We start from the raw sequence: 23,352 nt of genomic DNA on the forward strand, positions 1-23,352 counted from the left end.
CATTATAGTGTACCTAAGAGACAAAACTTTACAGATAGCAAGATGGTAAAACACACAACTCCATGACAGTGATTTGTTTACCGCAGTCTGCTGTGTGGAGCAGTAGGAGAATCCTCCAGAACACACAGCCAGGCAGGGTCAGCATCATTCCTGAGGACAACATCCAGAGTGGAGCACTCGCTCAAATATATTTTTCATAAACTGTCATGGTCAATACGTCCAGGGATGGGCAAAGATACATCAAAAAGTATTTAAAAATAAAATACCAAATACCTTAATTGTAAGTGTATCAAAATAGACTTACAACTGGGAGCACTTGGGAATTTGCCGCTCCCCTCTTCATCAGAATCAGAATGGGTTTTTACTCGCCATGAAAGTTTGCACAGACAAGGAATTTACTTTGACCGGAAGGAACCGACTGAGGCAGCCATTATCGGCGGCTGCCTATGTCGCCTATGCCTAGGACCGGTCCTGGCCACAACATGTATCAACATAAACTACTGTATTTCATCTAACCCTATTTTAAAAATACTAAAAATACTTTTACAAGGGAGCAGTAAATCCCTTGACAAACCTATCTACCGGCCTATTTGATCTATTGCTTCACCGGTACACTAATTCAGTTGATTAAGTAGACAACGTTTGATAGCAACAGCTTTTCTCTGCTTACAAGTGAATCTGACATATGCACTCAGTTGACAAATCAAATATCCCTGTGATGACCCAGATGAAGGTTAGTTTTAAAGTAACAAACAGTTTACTGTTTAACCCTTGTGCTGCCTTCGGATGATTGTGACCCCCTATCGTGTTGCGACAACTTTACCTGATACAAAAATAAAATGAAGCATTTTCTTTTAACCTTTGCGCTGTCTCAGGGTCATGTGACCCCCCTGCCGTGTCAGTGCAACCTTTCCTAATACAACAACGTAGATGTGTAGGGGAGGGAATGTGAAGGGGGGGGGGGGGGTATATCACGTTATATCACTAGTTACCTCTAGAAGGAACCCTTGCAATGTATTCGGGTCGTTGTGACCCACAGCCATGTTGTGACAACTTTACCAAATACAAAACCCAAAGATGCTGCCACATCGGTAGAACTGGCCTCACCGGTCTCTGCCAGTAAGAGGAAGGTGAAGAAGGACTGTAAAACGTTTACCGTTTGTTGCGGGTGTAAGAGGGATGTCTGCAGAGCCTGTTCGCAAGTATACTGGCCCACATGCCCCACCTGCCCCACTGCCCCACCTGCCCCACTGCCCCACTGCCCCACATGTCCCACTGCCCCACTGCCCCACATGCCCCACTGCCCCACATGCCCCACTGCCCCACTGCCCCACATGTCCCACTGCCCCACTGCCCCACATGCCCCACATGTCCCACTGCCCCACATGTCCCACTGCCCCACATGTCCCACTGCCCCACATGCCCCACTGCCCCACATGTCCCACTGCCCCACATGCCCCACTGCCCCACATGCCCCACTGCCCCACATGTCCCACTGCCCCACATGTCCCACTGCCCCACATGTCCCACTGCCCCACTGCCCCACATGCCCCACTGCCCCACATGCCCCACTGCCCCACATGCCCCACCGAGCGGGGCTTCGGCCAAGGGGGGGGTCACTTTGACCCTGGACGACACGGTGTGTGTACAGAAGACAACAACTGAGTTAAGTGAAGAAGAGGGGTTTGAAGAGGGGTCAGAAAGTGCTACCACAGAATTGTCCGTTGGCAAAAGAACATTTCAGAGGTACAGGGCTACATTTTGGAAAGGAGTCAGGGTTCAGTTTAAACGGTATGTGTCCTGGGATCAATTATACTGGTAAAATAGATTCATTTTTAAACACGCACTCTCTAATTCATCACAACAACAGAATTATTTATTGGAGTGTCACTAATTTGGTTTGCTTCATAGATTATAAGGTGAACAACACAACTAGATCTCTTCTTTCTAACCCTAACCAGACACTCACTCCTCAACTGTACACATCATTCCTGCTCATGTCTGATGTCTATCAGTCTGTCAGCTTCTGTTCTGTAGAAATCATAGGCGATACAGTCAGTATTAGTCGGGTGAGACATAAGGAGAGCTGGAGGGAGATACAGGTGGAGGTAGTCAGGTGGAGGAGAGCTGGAGACCTACATGATGGTATACTTTCTCTCTCTCTGTTGATGATCCTGACTGAACCATATAGACATCTCTCTCTCTCTCTCTCCATCTCCCTCTCTCTCTCTCTCTCTCTCTCTCTCTCCATCTCCATCTCCCTCTCTCTCTCTCTCTCTCTCTCTCTCTCTCTCTCTCTCTCTCTCTCTCTCTCTGTATATATATATGTAAAAAAGAGACATATTTATTTATATCTTATATTATATACATATCTATTTATTTATAGTTTACAAGATGGATAGAGGTAGCCTGGGTGCCAGCCAAACTTAGCCCGCCCACAAAAAAATTTGGTCGGGAAGTTGGGTCTGGGGTCGCTCGGTTGGGGAAAAACTATATCCGAACAAGAGCTGTTCGGACCAATCAAATTGTCAGGGCGGGCTTTATACGATGATGGACAGATGATCAACAGTAACGTAATCAACCACATCACCAAAGAGCGCTTGGATTGAATTTGTTTTCAACAAACAACATACTACGTTGCTCTGATTGGTTGTAGGTTTATCCAATTGAGTGAAAAGGCATTTTTTTCCGGGTTCTGTTGAAACACGCCCCATACTCACAGCCCAACGGAGCGGTATCAGACTCATATTCTGACTAGAATTATGAGTATGACAACGCCAGGCTAGGATAGAGGCCTTCCCCTGTAAAAACACTGACACTTTTTCTGTTGCAAAAACCCAAACCTTAACCCTAACCCCTCGGTGTGCAGTGCTTTGGAGCACATCGACATGGGAGATTTAGGCCATCGGGAGTTCAGTGATGGTGCCAAATAATTGGCCCACAATGATGACTGGTAGATAAATTGTTACAGATATCCGAGAGACATTCTTTTGGATCTCTGTATTGAGTGAGCTGGGTCCTGTCAAAAGTCAAGTAAAAGTCTAGAAAATCGACTGTAAAAGTTCTCTGCAACTGGGACTTTTCAGCTGACAGACGGGTGGGGGATAATCCACCCTCAGTGGTGTGATGCCTGAGGTGTGGGGTGATAAGACCATCCACCCTCAGTGGTGTGAGGCCTGAGGTGTGGGGTGATAAGACCATCCACCCTCAGTGGTGTGAGGCCTGAGGTGTGGGGTGATAAGACCATCCACCCTCAGTGGTGTGAGGCCTGAGGTGTGGGGTGATAAGACCATCCACCCTCAGTGGTGTGATGCCTGAGGTGTGGGGTGATAAGACCATCCACCCTCAGTGGTGTGAGGCCTGAGGTGTGGGGTGATAAGACCATCCACCCTCAGTGGTGTGATGCCTGAGGTGTGGGGTGACATATTTGCAGCGAAAACCGGTTTCCCAAATATAATTACTGCTAATCGACTGCACACGTTACGATAAGGGCACAATAGGTTGATTAATCTTGTTTTTGTAAATCCAAAAACGTTTTACTCGATCAATGTTCAAATAACTGCTAGCCTAACTGCTAGCCTAAGGCCACCAAACAAGATGCTCCTCATATTTCACTTATTAACCCTTGTGCTGCCTTCGGGTCACATGACCCAAAGGTTCATAACGAACCATCGTTGTGTTTACCCAATTTTACCCAATACAAAAACAAATTAAAATAATTTTCTTTTAACCTTTGCAATGTGGGGGGTCTGAGACAGCCCAACGGTTAAAAGAAAATGCTTCACTTTGTCTTTGTATGCGGTAAATCTGTCGCAATACGACGGTGGGTCACAATGACTGATGGGTCAGAATGACCCGAAGATAACACAAGGGTTAAGATCTCCATTTCACATTCAGTAAAGTTGATCTTTTTCACTGTTTTTTTGCATGCCTTACCCATTTCTTATTTAGAATCATTCATTGTTCACGATGGGTTAATTGAAAAGTTTATTGAGAAACCTGACAAAATGTGGGCGTTTCAACAACCATGTCAGGTCAAATATGGGAGCGCGTGTTCACATGCTAAGTGGTGTCTATGAAGACTAACGTGTGATATGATGATGATGTAATTATCACTAGTTACTGTAAGTGGTGTCTATGAAGACTAACGTGTGATATGTGTCGCGAACGCAGTGTTCATAAATCTGAGAACAACTTTGTGTACAGAGTTTTCCAGTTTTCTCCGTTGACATACTTTTATGGATGAATTTACACAGAGTTTGATACACTTGATCTCTGTCCTGCCTTACAATCTCCTGCAACTTAGTCTCCTTCCCCCTTTAGAGAGAAAGAAGGGAGGGCTGCAGCTCAGTGGTTAGAGCACCTGACTGCAGCTCAAGAGGTAGCAGGTTCAAATCTCCCCCTGTACTGGATGTTGATTTGGATAAATATCAGTAAGAACCGTGTGAGAAAGTACGGTTTAGGATGTTTACACATTAACATAAACCCCCTGAAACCGACCCCTGCACAAAGAGACACTTTTACATATAACACACCATTAACCCCTACCAGAACTCTCATGCAACACTGGAGTGAGAGACAGAGAGAGGCAGGTGTGTGTAGTGTGTGTAGTATGCAGAGAGATGGAGAGACAGACAGAGGGAGAGAGAGAGGCAGGTGTGTGTAGTGTGTGTAGTATGCAGAGAGATGGGAGGGAGATGGGAGGGAGAGCTGATGTGTTTGAGACGGATGAGTAGATGAAATAAGAGTCAGAAAGTCAGGAAGGGAGGGACTGTCAGAGCTGCTGGTTGAGGTGTTCATACTGAGGACACATCACCAAGTCTGACTCTGGAGTCAACTCAAGTCTAACTCAAGAGACATAATGAACAGTGTAATCTTATCTAAAGCATCTTTACTGCCTTCTCTGAAACTGCTCTCTCTGTCATCACATGTTCTGTAATAACACCCAGTCCAGTAGACATCTGTACTGTAGACAATGATTAACAGGAATGACCAAGGATCTGTACTGTACATTTGTACTCAAAATAACCTTCAGTACCATGAAAAATGACACAAACTACTGACACAAATATTACCATTAAACCCATTAAAATCCTTCACTCTCTACTAGATACAGTTATTCATGTGAGTGTCCAACCACATGTTCCAACGGTTCAGCTGTGTCTCTTGACCACCCTGGTCCTCCATTCAGGAGGATTGTAGGTCTGAGCGTTCAACTAGAATCATCCTCACTTCCTACCTGACCTGAACATGATCCCTGGAGGGACTTACCTCTGCTTTCTCCTGGTCTGAATTCACAAACACAACGTCAAGTCAAGCAGGCATTGTCCTTCGTGCTGAAGAAGAAATCTGTTCATGCTGTTTGTGCTGCTTCCTCAAGTCGAGTGTCTCTGGAACATACTATTTAAATAGCTAGCTAGCACAACATGCTAGCGGACAAACTTTGTAGCACAATGGAGTGTGATATTTTGTCTCCTTGCGGCCGCAAGCAATAAAGCTTTCTTAAACTTGTTCAACGACTGACTGTGCAATGCTTGATAGATTAATATTTCTGACACATACTAGTTACAGGTTCCGGACAATACAACAGGTCAAAGTCTATCATTCATTATAGTAGCACGTACACTGAACAGTACAATAAAACAGGTCAGAGTCCAGTGATATAGACCCCATCATGAGAGCTGTTAACCCTTCAGGTAGGAGGGCCCTGGGTGTACTGTCACATCAGACACAAGTGAAGTTACAGACCTACGACTAACTGGAGAAAGACAATATCCCTGAGACAAGATCTTTATTGATGCAGAGTTGTTGGTCTGGATATCTACAGGACTTCAGGTCCCAGAATCCACCTCTCCACTGGCCTTGTTACCTGAGATCACAGTGACTTCACAATGCCCTGGTGGCAACACATTCTAGAATGTTGAATCATTAACAGCATGAACATCATAAAGCAGATTATTACACTCTGACCAGAAGTTCTGCTCTCCTGTGTAAACCCTGCCCTATCTCCCCTGTCCCCTATAGACCTGCTGTACCTGGACTGACCCTCACCTGTCACTGACCACCACGCTCCTATAGACCTGCTGTACCTGGACTGACCCTCACCTGTCACTGACCACCACACTCCTATAGACCTGCTGTACCTGGACTGACCCTCACCTGTTCCTGAACATGATTCTGGATCAGCTCTTGGTACATCTGAACCTGTGTTCTGATTAAAAGTTCTGCACTTGTGTTCCGCTCCTGGTCTCTCTGTCCTGTTACAACCAAGAGTCTTCATGACCAGGAATATCTACACCCTTGTCTCTTGGGCTGAATCTATTTCACTTTATTAACCTTCTGTTGTAAACATCCCCAGATAACTGCTGTGTGCTGATTCAGCAGCACTGGAATGAGAGCAGTGTTGTCATGGCTGTGTGCTGGAGGTCACATGTATATGGGGACAATAACAGCAGTCTCAGACAGGGTTAGGGTTAGAAAGGGAGGGCCGTAGTGTCTTACAGATCTCCTCCACTCCCTCACCACGGAGGATGGCTACCGAAGTCTCCACTCCTCTGGTGGAATGAGCCTGAATGCCAGGAGACACAGGACATCCCACACCCTCATCCATGATACTGAGAGCATTGTGGAGCCAGTGAGAGAGGCTTTGTGGAGACAAAGTATCCCAACTCTTGATCCACCACAGCAGATCAGTAACTGAGGGGAAGATCTGATAGATGCACAGCATTTCAGGTAGTGTAGGGGGTTTAATATTGGTGAAACAATCAAAACGAATTCCCCTGTTTGAAGGAAGATGGGAAACTGAACAGTGTTTTAACATTAACCAATGTCAATGCCAATACCACAATGCCAATATCAATATAATTAGTTATTTAACTGTGGGTTAAATCAGAGCAAGAATGGTCAAAGTAAGGTTAAATGAATATACATTTAATAACATTGCAAATGAATTAAATCAATTACAAGGCAAACATATTACAATTTGATTTTTATTAAGGCTTTAAATCTTACCTACTCTACCATGATTATTGTAACTCAGAGAGAGAAAGCAAGAGGTGAGGAAGGAGAAGGAGTAGGACAAGCCAGAGCTGAGGAGAAGGTCTCAGGAGATGAAGAATCCACAGAACAATGCTTCACAATTCCCTTTATACACAAGAACAACCAATCAGACCACATCTTGACCCTTACTTATCAACATATGACTAGCAATGCGACAGGAAGTTACACAATGAGGTGTGAGACCCATCAAGCAGAGACTCTGTCCAGCAACTCCAGATGTTAGCATGAGAGAGGAGGGGGCAGGGTGACACCCAGCCTTACAGTAGCATGAGAGAGGAGGGGGCAGGGTGACACCCAGCCTTACAGTAGCATGAGAGAGGAGGGGGCAGGGGGGCACCCAGCCTTACAGTAGCATGAGAGGAGGGGGCAGGGGGACACCCAGCCTTACAGTGGCATGAGAGAGGAGGGGGCAGGGTGACACCCAGCCTTACAGTAGCATGAGAGAGGAGGGGGCAGGGGGGCACCCAGCCTTACAGTAGCATGAGAGAGCGCCAACTGGACATAAACACAGCTACGTTTTTCTTTCTCCCCGCTGTGTGGATGGGGGAAGAATGATCTCAGCTGGCAGCTCTGTACCCTGAACATCCCACTGGTGACCTTGGGCACAAAGCCTGGGTTAGGTCACACCACTGTGCTTGTCTGGTCACCTGAGATGATCAGACAGTCTGCGTGTGTGGACAAGGCACACAAGTCACTCACTGGCTTAGCCGGAGTCAGAGCGAGGAGGAAGCTGGTGAGATAAACGAAGCGCAGGCTGGTGATCGGTTCAAACAAAGGCTTCCATAACTAGACCCTTGTCTCTGAGGCTTTAATCCATTTCACTTTATAAACCTTCTGACATTCCCCAGACAGCTGCTCTCTGCTGATTCAGCAGCACTGGAATGAGATCCATGTTGTCATGGTTATGTGCTGCGCTGACGCTCTCTGAGGGGGTCTGAGCCTGTACGTACCAGACAGAAAACGTTTAACCAACAGGAGGCTGAACAGTCGTCCTGGCAACACCTTCTCCTGTCAAACAGTGATCGTAAAAAGCACAAGAACGTTTTGATCCGGTACCAGACTGGGTCAACGTTTTGTCCTCCACACCACCGAGAGAAAGTTTGCCAGCGTGTCACATGACCCCTCACAGTGGATCACATGACCCCTCACAGTGGATCACATGACCCCTCACAGTGGATCACATGCGTGTGCTCTGTACAGTCTGGATGACAGCCTCAGACAGACCTCTGTGTTCTAACAGGTCTCTCTCAGTAGCCAAGCCATGAGAGGACCTCCGATCCCAGGTGGGCTCTTCACCGTGCCTCCGGCTTGGGAGAGCATCCTTCCACTGAGGGAGAGGCCTCGTCCATCCACCCCCAACGGTGGTTCGTCCCCGTAACATGAGAGTAGGGAGGGAGGGTGGGGGGAGAGAGTAGGGAGGGAGGGTGGGGGGAGTGAGTAGGGAGGGAGGGTGGGGGGAGAGAGTAGGGAGCGAGGGTGGGGGAGAGAGTAGGGAGGGAGGGTGGGGGAGAGAGAGAGTAGGGAGGGAGGGTGGGGGGGGAGAGAGTAGGGAGGGAGGGTGGGGGAGAGAGTAGGGAGGGATTGTGGGGAGGGAGGGTGGGGGGAGTGAGTAGGGAGGGAGGGTGGGTGGAGAGAGTAGGGAGGGAGGGTGGGGGAGAGAGTAGGGAGGGAGTGTGGGGAGGGAGGGTGGGGGGGAGAGAGTAGGGAGGGAGGGTGGGGGGAGAGAGTAGGGAGGGAGTGTGGGGAGGGAGGTTGGGGGGAGAGAGTAGGGAGGGAGGGTGGGGGAGTGAGAGAGTAGGGAGGGAGGGGGGAGAGTAGGGAGGGAGGGTGGGGGAGAGAGTAGGGAGGAAGGGTTGGGGGAGAGAGCAGGGAGGGAGTGTGGGGAGGGAGGGTGGGGGGAGAGAGTAGGGAGGGAGAGTGGGGGGAGGGAGAGAGTAGGGAGAGAGAGAGTAGGGAGGGAGGGTGGGGGGAGAGAGTAGGGAGGGAGGGTGGGGGGAGAGAGTAGGGAGGGATTGTGGGGAGGGAGGGTGGGGGGAGTGAGTAGGGAGGGAGGGTGGGTGGGGGGAGAGAGTAGGGAGGGAGGGTGGGGGAGAGAGTAGGGAGGGAGTGTGGGGAGGGAGGGTGGGGGAGTGAGAGAGTAGGGAAAAAGGGAGGAGAGTAGGGAGGGAGGGTGGGGGGGAGAGAGTAGGGAGGGAGGGTTGGGGGAGAGAGTAGGGAGGGAGTGTGGGGAGGGAGGGTGGGGGGAGAGAGTAGGGAGAGAGAGAGTAGGGAGGGAGGGTGGGGGAGAGAGTAGGGAGGGAGAGTGGGGGGAGGGAGAGAGTAGGGAGAGAGAGAGTAGGGAGGGAGGGTGGGGAGAGAGAGAATAGGGAGGGAGGGTGGGGGAGAGAGTAGGGAGGGAGTGTGGGGAGGGAGGGTGGGGGGAGAGAGTAGGGAGGGAGAGTGGGGGGAGGGAGAGAGTAGGGAGAGAGAGAGTAGGGAGGGAGGGTGGGGGGAGAGAGTAGGGAGGGAGGGTGGGGGGAGAGAGTAGGGAGGGATTGTGGGGAGGGAGGGTGGGGGGAGTGAGTAGGGAGGGAGGGTGGGTGGGGGGAGAGAGTAGGGAGGGAGGGTGGGGGAGAGAGTAGGGAGGGAGTGTGGGGAGGGAGGGTGGGGGAGTGAGAGAGTAGGGAAGGAGGGGGGAGAGTAGGGAGGGAGGGTGGGGGAGAGAGTAGGGAGGAAGGGTGGGGGGGAGAGAGTAGGGAGGGAGGGTTGGGGGAGAGAGTAGGGAGAGAGAGAGTAGGGAGGGAGGGTGGGGGAGAGAGTAGGGAGGGAGAGTGGGGGGAGGGAGAGAGTAGGGAGGGAGGGTGGGGGAGAGAGTAGGGAGGGAGGGTGGGGAGAGAGAGAATAGGGAGGGAGGGTGGGGGAGAGAGTAGGGAGGGAGGGTGGGGGGGAGTGTAAGGAGGGAGGGTGGGGGGGATTGTAAGGAGGGAGGGTGGGGGGAGAGAGTAGGGAGAGAGAGAGTAGGGAGGGAGGGTGGGGGGAGAGAGTAGGGAGGGAGGGTGGGGGAGAGAGTAGGGAGGGAGTGTGGGGAGGGAGGGTGGGGGGGAGAGAGTAGGGAGGGAGGGTGGGGGGAGAGAGTAGGGAGGGAGTGTGGGGAGGGAGGTTGGGGGGAGAGAGTAGGGAGGGAGGGTGGGGGAGTGAGAGAGTAGGGAGGGAGGGGGGAGAGTAGGGAGGGAGGGTGGGGGAGAGAGTAGGGAGGAAGGGTTGGGGGAGAGAGCAGGGAGGGAGTGTGGGGAGGGAGGGTGGGGGGAGGGTGGGGGGAGTGTAAGGAGGGAGGTTGGGGGAGAGAGTAGGGAGGGAGGGTGGGGGGAGTGTAAGGAGGGAGGGTGGGGGGGAGTGTAAGGAGGGAGGGTGGGGGAGAGAGTAGGGAGGGAGGGTGGGGGGAGTGTAAGGAGGGAGGGTGGGGGGGAGTGTAAGGAGGGAGGGTGGGGGAGAGTGTAAGCACGGGCATCATTCCTGTGTTTTTAAACTAAACAAAAGAAAGGAAGGAAAAGACAGAAATACAAAAGAAAGTGTTGTGAAATAATGTGTTTGTCCATTTTCTTTCAGCGTGCTTCCGCTGTCCACTGGACCACCCGGACCCCGACTCCACACCAGATATGATGAGGTGAGTGACGGGGTGCTCCTGGAAGTGTGTGACAAGTGTTGTTTGTAGGTGTGCCCGTGAGATGTTGTACAGGTGTTGTTTGAGTCTAGTGTCTATTGAAGAGCCGGTTTCTCCTATATAATGTTTATGACAGAGGGTGCAGGTGATGATGTATACTGCATTGGAGGTTTGTAAGGTGAGGTTGTCCGGGACTGGAGCTGATGTGAGACTGTGAGGGTTTGTGATGAATGTTCTGTTTTTGTAGTGAAGTGTCTGAGGTTTGGCTGCTGGAGAGGGCATGGTGCTGAATTTGGTGTGTATGAGTATGCCTTTTAAACTTGTATTTTTTCTGTATGCCGATATGATTCTGTAGGGTTTTAGTGCGGGGTATGTGTGTTGAGCCGTGGTGAAGTTGTGTTTGAATGTATGTTGTAGGGGTCGAGTTTTATGTGAGAAAGTGGTGACTAGGGGATGATTATTTTTAATGGGTCCGTAGTGGTGTCTGGGGTGAGCGGTGTGTCGGTGCTGGTTGTGAGTGGGGGGGCCGGGGGGGTGAGACCAGAATCCTGAGTGGTTAAAATCAGGATTGGGAAGAAGGGTGGGATTAAAGGGAGGGTAACCTCCCAGTGTGGAAGTAGGAGGGGGATTAAAGGGAGGGTAACCTCCCAGTGTGGAAGTAGGAGGGGGATTAAAGGGAGGGTAACCTCCCAGTGTGGAAGTAGGAGGGGGATTAAAGGGAGGGTGGGGATGGGAAGGCAGGGTGGGGTTAAAGGGCGGGTTGGAGGGAACTTTAAAGGGAGGGTTGGGTTTAGGAAAAGAGGGGGTGGGGTTACAGGGAGGGTTAGGGTTAGAGGGACCGTGCTGCGGGTTGTGTATGTACTGTTGCTCGTGTTTGGAGTGCAGGAATTGTGTGTGATGTGTGTGTCGTGTGTGTATTGGTTGTGTATGTGTCTTTGTTTGGTGCGGTGGGTGTATGTGCGGGCTGAGTGGTGGATGTATGTGTGGGCTGAGTGGTGGGTGTATGTGTGGGCTGAGTGGTGGGTGTATGTGTGGGCTGAGTGGTGGGTGTATGTGTGGGCTGAGTGGTGGGTGTATGTGTGGGCTGAGTGGTGGGTGTATGTGTGGGCTGAGTGGTGGGTGTATGTGTGGGCTGAGTGGTGGGTGTATGTGTGGGCTGAGTGGTGGGTGTATGTGTGGGCTGAGTGGTGGGTGTATGTGTGGGCTGAGTGGTGGGTGTATGTGTGGGCTGAGTGGTGGGTGTATGTGTGGGCTATGTGGTGGGTGTATGTGTGGGCTGAGTGGTGGGTGTATGTGTGGGCTGAGTGGTGGGTGTATGTGTGGGCTGAGTGGTGGGTGTATGTGTGGGCTGAGTGGGAGAGAGGGCTGCCAAAGGGTCGTTCTTGATTGTGCGCAGAAACCGTTTGGAATATCCCCTCTGTCTAAGTGCGTGAAATAGTGTTGAGATGGCTATGTGTAAATCTTCTTTGTAAGAAGATATTCTATGAAACCGGATTATTTGTGATTTGACTATACCTTTAAATGTGTGTTTGGGATGGTAGGTCTGTTTGTGTAACAGGGCGTGTGTGTCTGTAGGTTTGAAATATACCCGTGTCTGTAATGTCTTATGTGTTGTATTTATTGGGTGAAAGTATACTGTGGTGCCCAAAAAGTGAATTTGCTGTGGGTCAATGATGTACTTTACTGTTATTGAGGGGTGATGTGAGTTGAGTATGTGTATGAATTCTGTGAAATGTTTCATGTCGTGTGGCCATGCTCCTATGATGTCATCTAAAAACCTGTAGTAAAATGATGGTTGCAGTGGACACTTTGACAGCGCTTCTCTCTCCCACTCAGACATGTAGATGTTTGCATAGGCGGGTGCGAACTTCTTGCCCATAGCTGTTCCCGATATCTGTAGATATTGTTTATTGTTGAATAAAAAGTCATTTCTGTCTAGACTCATTTGGAGTAATTGTAGAATGTCCTGATCCGATCTAATGGGGTCTGGGTGTTTTTGGAATAATGACGTTGACAACCTGCACACCCATCGTGGTGTTAATGTTGGTGTACAGGCTGTCAACGTCAATGGTGAAGATGTGTGTGTGGGAGGGAACAGCTATGGGCTTGAGCTTCTCTAAGAAGTGGTAGGTGTCTTTGAGGTAACTGGGGTGGCGGGTGGATAGGGGGTTGATATGATAGTCGATGTATTCCGATATGTTGTAAGATTCTCTGTTACAGTCCGATACTATGGGTCTACCAGGAGGAACTTCAAAGGGAATGGTCCAGGTGTCCGGTTCTTTATGGATCTTGGGAAGTAAGTACAGAAGTCTTTGTCGTGGTGTGTCCGATCCGTATAAATAGTCCCGTTGTTTGGCTGTAATGTAGCGTCTGTTGTAAAGTGATTTGATGATGGTCCTAAGTTTAACCTGTGTCTGTGGTTGTATGCTGTCCGGTATGATCTTGTAATGTCTGCTGTTGTTTAATTGCCTGTTTGCTTCAAAAATGTACTGGTGATGATCTAAAATGACTATTTTGGATCCTTTGTCCGCTGGTTTGATGACTACCGTATGTGTGTGTTGTTTTTAAGTGTTTGTAGGGATTCTCGGAGTGTGGTCGTGAGGTTGTCCTGTCTGTCCGTCTGTGTTTTGTGGTCTCATAGTGTCCTTCTGTCTGTCTTGATAAGATTCCTGATGTGGTGATCCACCTGGAGAGTTTGGGCTCCCAGGTGGAGGGCTTGATGAATGGCAGGTGAACGTCACTGTCTGTGAAGCCAAAGTAGTCCAAAATCTTGAGTCGTCTGTGGTATTAGTGAATGTCCCTTTGAAGTTCCTCATGGTCAAAAGTGGTGGGGCGAGGAACGAAGGTGAGGCCTCTCTCCAGCAGTGCTATTTGTGCTGGTGATGGATGGAATGTTTTGGACAGGTTCAGTATGTTGGAGTTAGGTGGTAGTGGTGTGTAAGAGGGCTGAGAGACGGAGAGAGGGGGGGTAGATGTGTGTGTCGTTGGCAAGTGAATGGTGATGTTAGAGGTGTCCGGGTTGTGGGTAGGGGTGATTATAAATTTAGCTGTGCACACCAGTGTGAGAAAATTGCTGTTGCTGTTTCCGGTGTCCAGTGAATGGTGTCCCTAGTGGTGCGAAATGAGTCGTTGGGTATTTCAAAGAGTGTGGGTAGATGTGTGCTGATGTATCCCTTCATTATCTTGATGTTTTGTTTCTGTTGTGGGGTGAGAAGTGGTGAGTGGTTCATGATGGGGACATAGATGGTGGCGTTGGGGAAGGTGCTCTGGGCTTCCTTGTACATGCTGGCTAACTGCTTCATTGATGTCTGGTATGGGTCGTGGTCCTTGTTGTTGAGACCCACCAAGAGGACCACCACATCTGTGTGTGGATGTACATTAGTTTTTTCTAAAACTTTTGGGAAATGGTAGAAGGTGGCCCCAGGGTAGCTGTCCACCTGTGCCATAGGGTTCTGGAAGGAGGGGATTCTGTTGAGGTTGGAGTCCCCAATGAATAGGTGGGACTTGATGCCTTTGATAGTCCGGTCCGCCACCTTGCGCGCGGCACGGGCTATGTGGTAGGATGGTTTGAATAATGTGTGGGTGTGTGGGGAGGTGGTTGGGCCTTGTGCTGGGAGCTGAGAGGTGTGTGACGGCTGTAGGGGTGTGTGTGCTAAGGCGCCAAGTGGCGGAGAGTCCCCCACAGGCCCCTTGGTAGGATGGAAAGGGGAGGGCTCAGAGCAGGCTTTATCCCAAGGGGAGTTGCCTTTTAGGTGCCCTTTCATCATTTTAGCCTGCAATGAGGGCCTGTTTTTGGGGGGACTCTCCTGTCTGGCGCCTGGGGAAGGGAAGAAAGAGGGGGTTACTGGGTGTTCAGTGATGTTTGGGCCAGCTTCCTGAGGGATGGGGGAGGCTGATGAGGGGGACTTTCGGTGACCTACAGGGGAGGGGAAGCTTGTCTCTGTGGAGAAAGCTCCCCGTGTACGTGTCTGTGTGTGGGAGGGGGAGTAGGTGTGTTTTTTGAAGTGGGACTGAGTGAGGGACTTAGTGGCTAGTGTAGGGGGGGTCCTGAGTGTGGTGGCCAGGAGGGGGATCTGGGATGTGCCTGTACCTAAATTGAGTGTGTATTTGTATGCATGAGTGGCTCTGGGGAGGAGTGGGAATTCTGGGGATGTCTGTGTGTTGTGATGAAGTATCTGTGATGTGTTGTTCGATGGGTGTTCCTATGTGTGTGCTAATTATTTCTTTTGTAGGTGTGCTTGGACGTGTTGTAGCTGACTGCAGTGGCGGTGAGGCTGGCAAGGTGGTGGACTGGACGATCGGCAGAGGTAGGTGCTGTGTGGTGGTCTGATGTGCAGGTGAAGTTGACAATGTCTGAGGAGCTGTGGGTGATTGGACTACAGGTAGGATGAAATGTGTGTTGCGTGGCTGTTGAGTGGTTAAGCGTGATGTGGTACTAGCTGTGTGTATGGTGGGTGGCTGTTGTGTGGTTGAGTGTGATGTGGTACTAGCTGTGTGTATGGTGCGTGGCTGTTGAGTGGTTGAGTGTGATGTGGTACTAGCTGTGTGTATGGTGGGTGGCTGTTGAGTGGTTGAGTATGATGTGGTACTAGCTGTGTGTATGGTGCGTGGCTGTTGAGTGGTTGAGTATGATGTGGTACTAGCTGTGTGTATGGTGGGTGTCTGTTGAGTGGTTGAGTATGATGTGGTACTAGCTGTGTGTATGGTGCGTGTCTGTTGAGTGGTTGAGTGTGATGTGGTACTAGCTGTGTGTATGGTGGGTGGCTGTTGAGTGGTTGAGTGTGATGTGGTACTAGCTGTGTGTATGGTGCGTGGCTGTTGAGTGGTTGAGTATGATGTGGTACTAGCTGTGTGTATGGTGGGTGTCTGTTGAGTGGTTGAGTATGATGTGGTACTAGCTGTGTGTATGGTGCGTGTCTGTTGAGTGGTTGAGTGTGATGTGGTACTAGCTGTGTGTATGGTGGGTGGCTGTTGAGTGGTTGAGTGTGATGTGGTACTAGCTGTGTGTATGGTGGGTGGCTGTTGAGAGGTTGAGTGTGATGTGGTACTAGCTGTGTGTATGGTGCGTGGCTGTTGAGTGGTTGAGTGTGATGTGGTACTAGCTGTGTGTATGGTGGGTGGCTGTTGAGTGGTTGAGTATGATGTGGTACTAGCTGTGTGTATGGTGCGTGGCTGTTGAGTGGTTGAGTGTGATGTGGTACTAGCTGTGTGTATGGTGGGTGGCTGTTGAGTGGTTGAGTATGATGTGGTACTAGCTGTGTGTATGGTGCGTGGCTGTTGAGTGGTTGAGTATGATGTGGTACTAGCTGTGTGTATGGTGGGTGTCTGTTGAGTGGTTGAGTATGATGTGGTACTAGCTGTGTGTATGGTGGGTGGCTGTTGAGTGGTTGAGTGTGATGTGGTACTAGCTGTGTGTATGGTGCGTGTCTGTTGAGTGGTTGAGTATGATGTGGTACTAGCTGTGTGTATGGTGGGTGTCTGTTGAGTGTGATGTGGTACTAGCTGTGTGTATGGTGCGTGGCTGTTGCGTGGTTGAGTGTGATGTGGTACTAGTTGTGTGTATGGTGGGTGGCTGTTGAGTGGTTGAGTATGATGTGGTACTAGCTGTGTGTATGGCGGGTGTCTGTTGAGTGGTTGAGTATGATGTGGTACTAGCTGTGTGTATGGTGGGTGTCTGTTGAGTGTGATGTGGTACTAGCTGTGTGTATGGTGGGTGTCTGTTGAGTGGTTGAGTGTGATGTGGTACTAGCTGTGTGTATGGTGGGTGTCTGTTGAGTGTGATGTGGTACTAGCTGTGTGTATGGTGCGTGTCTGTTGCGTGGTTGAGTATGATGTGGTACTAGCTGTGTGTATGGTGGGTGGCTGTTGAGTGGTTGAGTATGATGTGGTACTAGCTGTGTGTATGGTGGGTGGCTGTTGAGTGGTTGAGTGTGATGTGGTACTAGCTGTGTGTATGGTGGGTGGCTGTTGAGAGGTTGAGTGTGATGTGGTACTAGCTGTGTGTATGGTGGGTGGCTGTTGAGTGGTTGAGTATGATGTGGTACTAGCTGTGTGTATGATGCGTGGCTGTTGAGTGGTTGAGTGTGATGTGGTACTAGCTGTGTGTATGGTGGGTGGCTGTTGAGTGGTTGAGTATGATGTGGTACTAGCTGTGTGTATGGTGCGTGGCTGTTGAGTGGTTGAGTATGATGTGGTACTAGCTGTGTGTATGGTGGGTGGCTGTTGAGTGGTTGAGTGTGATGTGGTACTAGCTGTGTGTATGGTGCGTGTCTGTTGAGTAGTTGAGTATGATGTGGTACTAGCTGTGTGTATGGTGCGTGGCTGTTGAGTGGTTGAGTGTGATGTGGTACTAGCTGTGTGTATGGTGCGTGGCTGTTGAGTGGTTGAGTGTGATGTGGTACTAGCTGTGTGTATGGTGCGTGTCTGTTGAGTGGTTGAGTATGATGTGGTACTAGCTGTGTGTATGGTGGGTGTCTGTTGAGTGTGATGTGGTACTAGCTGTGTGTATGGTGCGTGGCTGTTGCGTGGTTGAGTGTGATGTGGTACTAGTTGTGTGTATGGTGGGTGGCTGTTGAGTGGTTGAGTATGATGTGGTACTAGCTGTGTGTATGGTGGGTGGCTGTTGAGTGGTTGAGTGTGATGTGGTACTAGCTGTGTGTATGGTGCGTGTCTGTTGAGTGGTTGAGTATGATGTGGTACTAGCTGTGTGTATGGTGGGTGGCTGTTGAGTGGTTGAGTGTGATGTGGTACTAGCTGTGTGTATGGTGCGTGTCTGTTGAGTGGTTGAGTGTGATGTGGTACTAGCTGTGTGTATGGTGCGTGTCTGTTGAGTGGTTGAGTGTGATGTGGTACTAGCTGTGTGTATGGTGCGTGGCTGTTGCGTGGTTGAGTGTGATGTGGTACTAGTTGTGTGTATGGTGGGTGTCTGTTGAGTGGTTGAGTATGATGTGGTACTAGCTGTGTGTATGGTGGGTGTCTGTTGAGTGTGATGTGGTACTAGCTGTGTGTATGGTGGGTGTCTGTTGAGTGGTTGAGTGTGATGTGGTACTAGCTGTGTGTATGGTGGGTGTCTGTTGAGTGTGATGTGGTACTAGCTGTGTGTATGGTGCGTGTCTGTTGCGTGGTTGAGTATGATGTGGTACTAGCTGTGTGTATGGTGGGTGGCTGTTGAGTGGTTGAGTATGATGTGGTACTAGCTGTGTGTATGGTGGGTGGCTGTTGAGTGGTTGAGTGTGATGTGGTACTAGCTGTGTGTATGGTGGGTGGCTGTTGAGAGGTTGAGTGTGATGTGGTACTAGCTGTGTGTATGGTGGGTGGCTGTTGAGTGGTTGAGTATGATGTGGTACTAGCTGTGTGTATGGTGCGTGGCTGTTGAGTGGTTGAGTGTGATGTGGTACTAGCTGTGTGTATGGTGGGTGGCTGTTGAGTGGTTGAGTATGATGTGGTACTAGCTGTGTGTATGGTGCGTGGCTGTTGAGTGGTTGAGTATGATGTGGTACTAGCTGTGTGTATGGTGGGTGTCTGTTGAGTGGTTGAGTATGATGTGGTACTAGCTGTGTGTATGGTGGGTGGCTGTTGAGTGGTTGAGTGTGATGTGGTACTAGCTGTGTGTATGGTGCGTGTCTGTTGAGTAGTTGAGTATGATGTGGTACTAGCTGTGTGTATGGTGCGTGGCTGTTGAGTGGTTGAGTGTGATGTGGTACTAGCTGTGTGTATGGTGCGTGGCTGTTGAGTGGTTGAGTGTGATGTGGTACTAGCTGTGTGTATGGTGCGTGTCTGTTGAGTGGTTGAGTATGATGTGGTACTAGCTGTGTGTATGGTGGGTGTCTGTTGAGTGTGATGTGGTACTAGCTGTGTGTATGGTGCGTGGCTGTTGCGTGGTTGAGTGTGATGTGGTACTAGTTGTGTGTATGGTGGGTGGCTGTTGAGTGGTTGAGTGTGATGTGGTACTAGCTGTGTGTATGGCGGGTGTCTGTTGAGTGGTTGAGTATGATGTGGTACTAGCTGTGTGTATGGTGGGTGTCTGTTGAGTGTGATGTGGTACTAGCTGTGTGTATGGTGGGTGTCTGTTGAGTGGTTGAGTGTGATGTGGTACTAGCTGTGTGTATGGTGGGTGTCTGTTGAGTGTGATGTGGTACTAGCTGTGTGTATGGTGCGTGTCTGTTGCGTGGTTGAGTATGATGTGGTACTAGCTGTGTGTATGGTGGGTGGCTGTTGAGTGGTTGAGTATGATGTGGTACTAGCTGTGTGTATGGTGGGTGGCTGTTGAGTGGTTGAGTGTGATGTGGTACTAGCTGTGTGTATGGTGGCTGTTGAGTGGTTGAGTGTGATGTGGTACTAGCTGTGTGTATGGTGGGTGGTTGTTGAGTGGTTGAGTATGATGTGGTACTAGCTGTGTGTATGGTGGGTGGTTGTTGAGTGGTTGAGTATGATGTGGTACTAGCTGTGTGTATGGTGGGTGTCTGTTGAGTGTGATGTGGTACTAGCTGTGTGTATGGTGCGTGTCTGTTGCGTGGTTGAGTATGATGTGGTACTAGCTGTGTGTATGGTGGGTGGCTGTTGAGTGGTTGAGTATGATGTGGTACTAGCTGTGTGTATGGTGGGTGGCTGTTGAGTGGTTGAGTGTGATGTGGTACTAGCTGTGTGTATGGTGGCTGTTGAGTGGTTGAGTGTGATGTGGTACTAGCTGTGTGTATGGTGGGTGGTTGTTGAGTGGTTGAGTATGATGTGGTACTAGCTGTGTGTATGGTGGGTGGTTGTTGAGTGGTTGAGTATGATGTGGTACTAGCTGTGTGTATGGTGGGTGGCTGTTGCGTGGTTGAGTGTGATGTGGTACTAGCTGTGTGTATGGTGGGTGGCTGTTGCGTGGTTGAGTATGATGTGGTACTAGCTGTGTGTATGGTGGGTGGCTGTTGAGTGGTTGAGTGTGATGTGGTACTAGCTGTGTGTATGGTGGGTGTCTGTTGAGTGGTTGAGTGTGATGTGGTACTAGCTGTGTGTATGGTGGGTGGCTGTTGCGTGGTTGAGTATGATGTGGTACTAGCTGTGTGTATGGTGGGTGGCTGTTGAGTGGTTGAGTGTGATGTGGTACTAGCTGTGTGTATGGTGGGTGTCTGTTGAGTGATTGAGTGTGATGTGGTACTAGCTGTGTGTATGGTGGGTGGCTGTTGAGTGGTTGAGTGTGATGTGGTACTAGCTGTGTGTATGGTGGGTGTCTGTTGAGTGATTGAGTGTGATGTGGTACTAGCTGTGTGTATGGTGCGTGTCTGTTGAGTGGTTGAGTGTGATGTGGTACTAGCTGTGTATATGGTGGGTGTCTGTTGAGTGTGATGTGGTACTAGCTGTGTGTATGGTGGGTGTTGAGTGGTTGAGTGTGATGTGGTACTAGCTGTGTGTATGGTGGGTGTTGAGTGGTTGAGTGTGATGTGGTACTAGCTGTGTGTATGGTGGGTGTTGAGTGGTTGAGTGTGATGTGGTACTAGCTGTGTGTATGGTGGGTGTCTGTTGAGTGTGATGTGGTACTAGCTGTGTGTATGGTGGGTGGGTGTTGAGTGGGTAAATGTGTTGTGGGAGTGGCTGCATGTGTAGGGGCCATGTCTGTGTGTGTAGTAATGAGAGGCTGTTGAGGGACTGTATGTGTCCTAGTGTTATCTCTGTGTTCTGTAAGTGAACGTTGAGTGGGTGAGTGTGGTGTAGTGTTGTTAGTTATGTGTGTGGTAGTTGGCTGTGGAGAGAGTAAGTGTGGTGCAGTGTTGTTGGCTGTGTGTGTGGTAGTTGGCTGTGGAGAGAGTGAGTGTGGTGCAGTGTTGTTGGCTGTGTGTGAGACAGGTGACTGTTGGTGTTTCTGACTGTGTTTGATAGGTGGCTGAGATGGTGAGGGTGATGCAGTGTTGTTGGCTGTGTGTGGTGTGTGTGGTGTAGTGTTGTTGGCTATGTGTGTTGTAGTTTGCTGTTGAAGGAATGACTGTAGTGTATGTGGTGTGTGTGGTATAGTGTTGTTGGCTGTGTGTGGTGTGTGTGGTATAGTGTTGTTGGCTATGTGTGTTGTAGATGGCTGTTGAGGGAATGACTGTGGTGTGTGTGTTCTAGATTGTTGTTGAGGAAGTGACTGTGGTGCATTGTTCTTGGCTATGTTCCCCAGTGGGTGTGATGGAAGGTTGGTTGTATGTGTGATGGGTGGTTGAGGTGTAGGTGCCTGTGGTGTAATACTATGTGTGGAGATGCTGGATGGCTGTTGGCTAGATGTCTGCGGTTTAAGCGTGTCTGCATATGTCTTGCGTGGCTGTTGGGTGGATGTGTGTGATGCAGGGATGACTGTGTGTGTAGTGATGGTGGTGGTGGTGGTAGTAGTGAGTGGCTGATGTACAGGTGGATCTGTTGTGGGGGTGACTGTGTGTGTAGTGGTGGTGGTGGTAGTAGTGAGTGGCTGATGTACAGGTGGATCTGTTGTGGGGGTGACTGTGTGTGTAGTGGTGGTGGTGGTAGTAGTGAGTGGTTGATGTACAGGTGGATCTGTTGTGGGGGTGACTGTGTGTGTAGTGGTGGTGGTGGTAGTGAGTGGCTGATGTACAGGTGGATCTGTTGTGGGGGTGACTGTGTGTGTAGTGGCTGGCTGTTGAGTGGATGCCTGTGGTGTTGGAGTGGTCCTGTGTGCCTGTCCGTGCTGTGTGGCTGAGGGGAGTTGTAGAAGTGTCTCTACTGTTGTGATGGTTGTCTGTGTGAGTCTGTGTGTGTATCTCTTCTGTGCCCACCCCATGGCTATGTGCAGTGCAGTGGTGTTTAGGGTGGGTGCTGTCGGAATGAGTGTCTGAATGGTGGAGTTGTAGTGTGTCTGTAAAATGCCCAGGTTATTGTTCATCCATAGTGTAGTGTTGTCTGAAACTAAGAGTGTGGTGTGTTCAGTAGGTGAAGAAGGCCTGATAAAATAAGTGAGTTTCCCCACCTGCCTCATCATGCCCCTTGGGTGAGTCTTAGTAAGAATGGCTGCATTCATGATCTCTCCATGGTGGACTGCCTGTATTCATTTAAAATACAATTTGGCTGCTTTTCTGGTGGCATCATCCGGTGCCTGACCAGTGGGGGGAGTGTTGTGTGTGCTGTGTGTGTGGGTGTTGTGTGTGTGCGTGTCTGCATGAGTGTTGTGTGTGTGGGTATTGTGTGGTGGCTGCGCGTTGGGTGGATGCGTTCGCTATTGATAAGTGTTGTAGGCCTGGGTGTTGTGTGACTGAGTGTTGTGTGGTACAGTGTGATGTGGATGAGGATTGTGGGGCTGGGGGTTGTATGGTTGGGTGTTGTGTGCTACAGTGTGATGTGGATGAGGATTGTGGGGCTGGGTGTTGTATGGTTGGGTGTTGTGTAATGGAGTGTGATCTGGGTGAGTGTTGTGGCCTTGGGTGTTGTATGGTTGGGTGTTGTGTAATGGAGTGTGATGTGGGTGAGTGTTGTGGCCTTGGGTGTTGTATGGTTGGGTGTTGTGTAATGGAGTGTGATCTGGGTGAGTGTTGTGGCCTTGGGGGTTGTATGGTTGGGTGTTGTGTAATGGAGTGTGATCTGGGTGAGTGTTGTGGCCTTGGGTGTTGTATGGTTGGGTGTTGTGTAATGGAGTGTGATCTGGGTGAGTGTTGTGGGGCTGGGTGTTGTATGGTTGGGTGTTGTGTAATGGAGTGTGATCTGGGTGAGTGTTGTGGGGCTGGGTGTTGTATGGTTGGGTGTTGTGTAATGGAGTGTGATCTGGGTGAGTGTTGTGGCCTTGGGTGTTGTATGGTTGGGTGTTGTGTAATGGAGTGTGATCTGGGTGAGTGTTGTGGCCTTGGGTGTTGTATGGTTGGGTGTTGTGTAATGGAGTGTGATCTGGGTGAGTGTTGTGGCCTTGGGTGTTGTATGGTTGGGTGTTGTGTAATGGAGTGTGATCTGGGTGAGTGTTGTGGCCTTGGGTGTTGTATGGTTGGGTGTTGTGTAATGGAGTGTGATCTGGGTGAGTGTTGTGGCCTTGGGTGTTGTATGGTTGGGTGTTGTGTAATGGAGTGTGATCTGGGTGAGTGTTGTGGCCTTGGGTGTTGTATGGTTGGGTGTTGTGTAATGGAGTCTGATCTGGGTGAGTGTTGTGGCCTTGGGTGTTGTATGGTTGGGTGTTGTGTAATGGAGTGTGATCTGGGTGAGTGTTGTGGCCTTGGGTGTTGTATGGTTGGGTGTTGTGTAATGGAGTGTGATCTGGGTGAGTGTTGAGGGGCTGGGTGTTGTATGGTTGGGTGTTGTGTAATGGAGTGTGATCTGGGTGAGTGTTGAGGGGCTGGGTGTTGTATGGTTGGGTGTTGTGTAATGGAGTGTGATCTGGGTGAGTGTTGTGGAGCTGGGTGTTGTATGGTTGGGTGTTGTGTAATGGAGTGTGATCTGGGTGAGTGTTGTGGGGCTGGGTGTTGTATGGTTGGGTGTTGTGTAATGGAGTGTGATCTGGGTGAGTGTTGTGGCCTTGGGTGTTGTATGGTTGGGTGTTGTGTAATGGAGTGTGATCTGGGTGAGTGTTGTGGGGCTGGGTGTTGTATGGTTGGGTGTTGTGTAATGGAGTGTGATCTGGGTGAGTGTTGTGGCCTTGGGTGTTGTATGGTTGGGTGTTGTGTAATGGAGTGTGATCTGGGTGAGTGTTGTGGCCTTGG

The 23,352-nt window shown here is 50.0% G+C and overlaps 1 protein-coding gene across 8 annotated transcripts in view; it reads right to left on the reverse strand.

Moving 5' to 3' along the window:
• The window catches only part of LOC134017786 (protein NLRC3-like), a 168,620-nt gene that overhangs the window by 108,882 nt on the left and 36,386 nt on the right, over window positions 1-23,352 (reverse strand). The window contains exon 10 of one of the 8 annotated variants that reach the window (XM_062457812.1): window positions 82-150. The exons of the other annotated variants lie outside the window; for them this stretch is intronic. Within the exon in view, the coding sequence (XP_062313796.1) occupies window positions 82-150 (69 nt within the window). The remainder of the gene's footprint in view (window positions 1-81; window positions 151-23,352) is intronic. 8 annotated transcript variants of the gene reach the window in all.

This window comes from Osmerus eperlanus, chromosome 3, assembly GCF_963692335.1.
Source record: "Osmerus eperlanus chromosome 3, fOsmEpe2.1, whole genome shotgun sequence".
NCBI classification, from domain to species: domain Eukaryota; kingdom Metazoa; phylum Chordata; class Actinopteri; order Osmeriformes; family Osmeridae; genus Osmerus; species Osmerus eperlanus.